Source organism: Physeter macrocephalus, chromosome 16, assembly GCF_002837175.3.
Source record: "Physeter macrocephalus isolate SW-GA chromosome 16, ASM283717v5, whole genome shotgun sequence".
NCBI lineage: Eukaryota > Metazoa > Chordata > Mammalia > Artiodactyla > Physeteridae > Physeter > Physeter macrocephalus.
This window is the reverse complement of record NC_041229.1, coordinates 32,629,728-32,637,647: the sequence shown is the minus strand read 5'-3', so window position 1 is coordinate 32,637,647 and position 7,920 is coordinate 32,629,728. Positions and strand designations below refer to the sequence as shown.

The 7,920-nt window shown below is 37.1% G+C and overlaps 1 protein-coding gene across 3 annotated transcripts in view; it reads left to right on the top strand.

The window, feature by feature from the left end:
* Positions 1 to 7,920, top strand: part of ARHGAP42 (Rho GTPase activating protein 42) — a 289,662-nt gene that overhangs the window by 229,901 nt on the left and 51,841 nt on the right. For 2 of the 3 annotated variants that reach the window (XM_024115292.3, XM_055091433.1), the window contains 2 exons: positions 3,949 to 4,049; positions 5,777 to 5,886. The exons of the other annotated variant lie outside the window; for it this stretch is intronic. In XM_024115292.3, the coding sequence (XP_023971060.1) occupies positions 3,949 to 4,049; positions 5,777 to 5,886 (211 nt within the window). The remainder of the gene's footprint in view (positions 1 to 3,948; positions 4,050 to 5,776; positions 5,887 to 7,920) is intronic. 3 annotated transcript variants of the gene reach the window in all.

The window sequence follows — 7,920 nt, the reverse complement described above, 5'->3', positions numbered from 1 at the left end:
GAGGGAGACGCAAGGGGGAAGAAATAGGGGGACATATGTATATGTATAACTGATTCACTTTGTTATAAAGCAGAAACTAACACACCATTGTAAAGCAATTATACTCCAATAAAGATGTTTTAAAAAATAAAATAAAAGCATAGTTCCTTTAATAATTTCAGGGCTGGATGGGTGGACAAAATGCAGTGTTTTATGCACCTGTCTGATGTTGGTATCTTTTGTTCTAAGATACCTGACTTCTCCTCTGGGTCAGACTGAACTGATCATAAAGCCCTTTGTGGTACTGACCTTTTTTCTGAGAGTTCCTGTCCCTCTAAATGATAACATCTACTCTTAGACTACAAAACTCAGGTAAATCTTCCACTCTGGTGTCTCTCTGTAGCCTGGGACCAAGTCTGTCCATTTATCTTGTCGATTAACTTTGAACCCACACCTTCTCTCCATCTCCACAGTCTTGCAGTGACCTCCTAACTGTTCTCTTTTCACCTCCAGGCTTGTCCATCTCAGACCATTCTCAGAGAGCTTCCAGCAGCTCCCTGCAGTGCTTGCTTGGTTGTGCCTCTGCTGTGATGGGCCTGGCCGTGCATGGCATTCGAGGCTCTCACAGTTGGGCTCCTCTATTTTTAGAGGAGCTCCTGCTCCCACAACAGCTTCCATCTCTATTTTTCTCTATATCTGCCTGTGTTATTTTTATAGCTTTAGCGAGGTACACTTGGCATACATCAAATTGCACATATTTAAAAAGTACAGTTTGATCAGTTCTGCCATATGTATGCACCTGTGAAGCCATCACCACAATCAACATAATGAATATATTCATCACCTTCAAAAGTGTTCTTATGCCCCAATATAATCCCTCCCTCCTTTAATACCCCCTTACCATCCACCCCTCTTCCCCTTGCCTAGGGATTTAAAAAGAAAAAATGAATGGATTTATATGCTGTTGGAATTATTTTTCTATGAGGGACAAGTATTCAAAGCCCCTTTCTACTTGGAATCTTTGAAAGCTTTTATATTAAGAAAATTTGACCAGTTCACTAAGACATATTGATTGTACTCTTGCTATCACTGAATAAGTCCTGTGGGGAACAGAAAATGAGATGAAGAATATGGCTTCAGGGTGTTTATTCTGTAGTGGAAGGCACAAGATTAACTCACACAACTAGCAACCAGTGATCAATAGTAAATATCAGAGCTGTAAATTGAGTGATAAATGGAGATGGATGTAAATGGGGTGGTAGCAGATTATTGCTGTTTAGACATAGCATTCCACTTTCTCTGGATATGTGGTTTGTATGTTACCCACTTCTAGGCAAACATTAAATTACGCTCTAGTAGACTCCAGTTTAACCAGGAAGAGCATGGGGTCCGGAGTCAGACAGAACTATGTTGGAATTTTATGCTGCCTGTTAACTGGGTGATTCTGGGTAGGCAACTTTCTGAGCTCAGTCTCCTCATTTATAAAAGAGGGATATTTATATCTATCTCATAATAATATTGCAGGAATTAGAGATAGTGTATGTAAAATGTCTCTGTTATCAGTAGTGGTGCATAATAATACCACTGTGCTTCTAGGAGCCCTTACTATTCTGTGTAATTTTTTTTTTTTTATTCTGTGTAATTTATATTTGTCTCATTTAATTCTTAAGACAACTCCTGAAACATATTCCTCTGAAAAGAACAACTCCAATCACGTGTCCTATTGATGAAGAAAGTAGCACCATCTGCAGCTCTTAAGCTTTATTTTCTTTTATGTAAAATGTACTTTATAATGTCTGACTTTAAAAGTTCCTAGATAAAATGTTGGCACTTAGTAGGTATTCAGTGAATGTTAATTCCCTCCCATTCCACAGACATCATCTCAGCAACCTCAGATGATCACTGGGTAAGATAAACTTGTTTTGTTTTGCAACTTTAGAGCTATAATAAATTCTATTTACCCAGACTTTTTTTTAGGGACTTCAGAATTGCTTGCCTAAGAACGTCTGCCCTGGCCTGGTGCCAGGCAACTTTAAAGAAAGCAGCATTGTGTGTGCCACACACATGAGGTTCTGAACTTAAGATGGAGGCAGGAAAAAACACCTTGGGTCTAAAATGTCATCAGAGTGTTGCAGCAACTTTATTTAAAAATTACAGTTAATATTGCTTCATAAATCGCTTCCTAAGTAGCAAAGTCACTATAAGGATTTCTATCCAGCCACTTTCCACTAATCAGCTCTAAGCCTGTAAGAGTTTTACACCACATGTAACAGAGTTATCAACAAGTATTGTTAAGTATTATAGTGTGAAATGGTCCCAAAACAGAATTGAAGTTAATTGCAGTAATCCTTTGTGATTATCAAGTATATAGCTGCACCCCATGATTTTAAAATCTGGAGTGGTTTAAGTATTAAAGCTAAACATGACACCAAGGGCACTATTATTATAGAAAAGAAATTCAAATGGCTCATGAAACACTTTTCTCAAGTGGTGCATTTTTACAATTCAGTTTCTTGCTTTTGGATATATGGTTGTAAAACCAAGCCAGCAATAACATTGTACATAATTGTTGCTAGAGAGATCCAGGTGTTAAGCCAGATGGGACCCTACATGAAGAAGCTATAGGAAACAAACTCCATTTTCAACCCACTCAGCCCTCTACGGCATTTGGGTGCAGGATAATTGGCTTCCCTGGGGAAAAGCTGAAGGTCTTCTACCTGGGTCGTGAAAAAATTGAACTTATGGTGCATCCCTGTGCCCTGGTGAAGCAGCATTAAACAGTTTTTAAGACTACTGGATGATTAAGTGGCACACTGTGGGAAAGGGTTGCACTCCACAGCAAGATTGTGTTTATGGGGAAAAAGAAAGTGAGCAGTTTACGTATACAGCTTTTAATATAAATGGTAGAAATTATTTTCATTTTAAAGAGTAATTTGAATTCACTTTTTTCAGATTAGTGTTAAGAGGAAATAACTCTATGGTCAGTAAAGTCTTAGAGAAAGATGAGTGATTCATTCTTTCATTCATTTATCAAATCTTTATTGAGGAACAACTGTATGTCTGGCCCTGTTCTAAGGATTAAGAATATACTAGTCAGCAGAACATCACTTGTTCCTGTTCTCATAGAGCCTTAGTGATGGAGACAGGCAATAAATTGGGTGAATTAGTAAAATGTTAGTCATATCAGTGGTAAAGTGAAGAAATAAAGTTAAAACAAGAAAGAGAGATAAGAAATATCACGGTGAGGGTGTTATGATATTAGCTATCTCTACAGAAAAGGCCATTGTATAAAGGTGACATTTAGGAAAAGACCTGAAAGAAGGGACATTGTCATGCAGCTATCTGAAGGAAAAGTAGTCCAGTTAAGTGCAAATGCCCTGGGGTAGAAATGCATTCACTGAGTCCGAGATCAGCAAGGGGGCCAGTGTAGCTGGAGTAGAGTACATGAGGCAAAAGGCAGTGAGATCAACACTGAGGAGCAGATCATGTGGGGCCTTTGGTTTTTATCTGGGGTAATGTGGGAAATGACTGGAGGGTTTTGAACAAAGGGGTGAAATGACCTGGCTAAATTTTTAGCAGGGTATTTCAGGCAGTTTCAAAAATAGAGGACAAAGATAGAAGTAAGGAGACCTGTTACAGTACCTCAGACTGTCATTTCTCATTCTTCCTACCCCTACAGGATGCAAGTATACCACTTTTATAGATGAGATAACTGAAATTCAGATCTAAAGTAACTCCTGAGTTTACAGAGTGAGTGTCAGTACTGTAAATAAAGCCAAGTTGTTTGGCTGCAAGACACTCTACCCTGCACCACTCTTGCTCCAGACTAGCCTTTCTCACTCACAGTAAACATTCCCAACTTGCATGGTCTATGGAAATACTCAGTTGTGTTTCATAGCATCGAAAACTGTACAAACTTAGATACAGATCATTTATTAACAATCTGTAATGTTTGTTTCCTTACACTAGGACCACTTGGTTTTACATGGATTAAACATTATTGTACATATGATAAGGGAAGTAAAACATTTACAATGAGTGTTTCAGAAATGAAATCCAGTGGGAAAATGGTGAGTTGTTTTTGTTTTTTAATTGAACTTGTTATTTAAGTAATGGAAGCAAAACAAACAAAAATCATGTGTGCTTATTTTTCGAATAAACGTGCTCACAATTTTTAAAAATTGAAAAGGCAAATGTTTTTCTCTCACTTTAGTGACCTTGAAGACTTGAAAAGAGTGGCCAGGATTTTCCTTTTATTTTGGCCATGGAATGTTTATAAGCAGTTATATTAAATGTAGGGACACCTTGGTAGGTGTCATCTCCTATATCTGGCAGCAGAGTTGTTTGCATTGTTGGTTGGGCTGTTGGTTGGCCAGCCGCCCATAGAGACTGTCAGTGGCTGGTCCAGGCTCATGGCGTCTGCATCTTTTTTCCAGGTGGTCTCTTGTAGGAGCCTGGGTTTGCCCCTGCATGCCACTTCCTTTTCTGCACTGTGTACTACTTACTGAAATGCTGGCCAACAAAGTTTCTCAGAAGAAATCAATCAATGCTTATTTACCCCTAAAGTAAATCAGTCACTGAATGTCTCGCATGGGTAGTGAACAGTACAGAACAAAGTGTACCTTATATGCGGAAGTGCTACAGAATACAACGCCTTTATTGCATGTAGTGTACACTCTTTTTGTGAGTTAAGATATGAATATGGCAAACAATTGGACCTGTGAATTAAATAATTGAACCGTCATCTAAGAATCCTAGAGCTGGGAGTTATCCTAAAGATTATTTAGGCTAGCCTCATTTTACCTGAGTAAAAAATAAAGATAATAGAAAGTAAGTGACTTACTCAGCTAATTTGTGGTGTAGATCATGGCAGAGGTAAATGTTGATCTAACTTAGACACATACTCAAATACATCAGCTGAAACTTATTGTGCTTGGGCATTCATTAGAGTCTAATAATTCAAAGTAAGAGACATAAAATAAAGGAGAACATACCAGAGAAAAAGAAACCTTAGGTTGCTACCCTTACAAGAAGTTATTAAATGCTATAATCATGCCCAGTTTCTACTCTAAAAGTTTCATAAGAAAAGATATTACCCAAAAGTCAGTTTATGTGACAGTCAGTGAGCTAATAATAAATAGACCAAGCCAGAGTTCTAGTAATAAGAGAGATTTGCAACCAGAGACAATAGAATTAACCAGGCATTAGGTAAATATTCCCCTTAAAATTGACTGGCATTTCAGGTATAGAAGAGAATTATGAAGTGAGCCTATGTTGGATCCTGTCAAAAGAGGTTTAGTTTAGTTTTAGCAACAGACTACTAGTTGGTTACCAGCAGGGGAATCAAGTGGTATGCATGATACTAATAGCATTATAGCAAGTATCTACTAGAACTTTATTATTTTGGTAGCTCTCTGGAGGTTTTGAGCCAGCTATCATTTAATACCCTACGGCTCCAATACAAACACACACACACACACATATTATAGTATAATTTAACATTATAAGTAAATATGTTGAAGGATACTAGACAGGCATGTCACAGAATTCTTTGAATAAAACATGTATATGTGATTAATTTATTAATAAATGGTTTGGTGTATTACAGTTGGGCAGTTAACATTAGGCAGAAGTCTTTGTATTTATAGAGACAGGGTGTGATTATGATCTTTATACATAAACTGTATAATGACAAGTCTAAGTTGTCATTTTAATATGGAAACTTTAGGTGGTGTATTTAATATATTTCAGTTCACCTTGTCATCATGTCAGTAATGTGCTCCACTTCTTGTTTCAGAATGGCCTTGTTACTAGCTCACCAGAAATGTTTAAATTAAAATCCTGTATCCGACGAAAGACAGATTCAATTGATAAACGATTCTGCTTTGACATAGAAGTAGTCGAAAGGTTTGAACTTTTCACTTTACATTTTTTAATAATCTAAATTATTTGTTTCTGTGTATAGATGAAACAGCATAAAGTACTTATTTTTCAGTCTCTTTTTTAAAGACAATATATATGTTTATTTCATTCTTTCACTTGTTTATTCAACAAATAAGTATTGCTTGATGCTTTCAAAAAAATAAATCAGACACAGAGTGCTACCAAAGGGTAACATCACTCAGAGAAGAATCTGGAAAATCAATAAAGATGACTGCCTTAGGGGAAAGTACATATTGTGGACTGAGGTCCCCATCAAAATGAAAGAACCTGACGACATTGTTCATGGCTCCTGCCTTTTTGTATGGTTTTGAAATCTAGTGGCCTTGTTCCCAAGGAATAATAAGACACAACTGCAAATTCCATAAGCTTCCTTTAGCCAGTGAAAATCAGTGCCTACCATGTACACAACACTGTTCTGGGCATTCTTAGCCACAGAATATTGGGAGAGACACAAAGGTTGTGTATTCAAGCTTATCATCTAGTGGAATTATTTAGCCCTGTTCCTTTATTGTTTCAATACAAGTAGAATAGAAACAAAATAAGGAGGAGTATGTTTCTTGATCTCTGTTGCATTCCATAATCTATTTTTCTTCCCCTGCATTACCACCATGCTTTTCTGAATATCTCTAGCTTTGTGTGTGTGTGTGTGTGTGTGTACACTGTATATATACTCTGACATACTATATACACTGTTATATACTATAGCTTACGACGATAGCTTGTTAACTATTTAGTAGGGTATGGCCTTGTTCTTATGCTTCTTTAAAATAGTGTTAGCTATTTTGGCCCTGTGTTCTTATGCTTTAGATCTGCTTATTAAGTTTCCCTTTCTCTCCAAAACATCCTTTGGGATTTTTGACTGGAGTTCCATTAAAGTTATTAAATTTCAATAAATTAATCAGTGGTGGGTTGAACTCTCCCAAGGATTTTACATATCTTTTATTTTATTTTTTTATTTTTATTTATTTTTTTTTGTGGTATGCGGGCCTCTCACTGTTGTGGCTTCCCCCGTCGCGGAGCACAGGCTCTGGACGCGCAGGCCCAGCGACCATGGCTCACGGGCCCAGCCGCTCCGCGGCACGTGGGATCCTCCCGGACCGGGGCACGAACCCGCGTCCCCTGCATCGGCAGGCGGACTCTCAACCACTGCGCCACCAGGGAAGCCCACATATCTTTTACATATATATTTTTTTCAGATTTGTTTTTGGGTATATTCTTTTTATTTAAATTTTGAATAAAATTATGTAGTAGAAACTCTTTTTTTGTTTTATGGTTAAGGTTGCCATAGAGAAAGGCTATTAATTTTTTTTATATATCAGTCTATATCCAGCACGGTTGTTGAACTCTTGGTTTTAATAGTTTTGTGGTAGGAACTTCTGGTTTTTCTATGTAGATAAATACCAACATGTTAGTGATTTCTCTTTACTTTTTTTCGACACTTTCTAGATATATCCTTGGAGCACACTGTTAAACTCTGTGCTTTAGTTGTTTCATCTGTAAAACAAGGATAATCAGTACGCACATCAAAGGGTTGTTGTGAGGAATAAATGAGATAATAAAGGAGACATACTTATAACACAGTGCCTTGCACATAATAAACAGCCAACAAGTATTGATTGTTGTTATTATTTGTGTTTTACACTGGCTTAAATTCTCCAAGATAAAATTACCTTGATCTTTATAATACATTTTCCCTTTTCCTATCAGTCTAATGAGCTGTTTTCCTGTTTATGTAGAGATATATGCCTTTATCACAGTTTTAACTCACTCCAGGCTTTTAACCACACAATATTTAAATGAAGTTTCCTTCTTCATGTACCTTTTCACAGAACCCTCTAGTTTTCTGTTTATCTTATGGACAGCCTGCACAATTAATTAGATTAATTTCACTTTTTTCTGAATTTTCTATTTTTCTCTCTCTTATATTGGTTTTCTTCCTCCCTTTGCTTGCTCTTTTCTTGAAGCACATCCTCAAGTAGCTGTCTCAGAATGGATGCA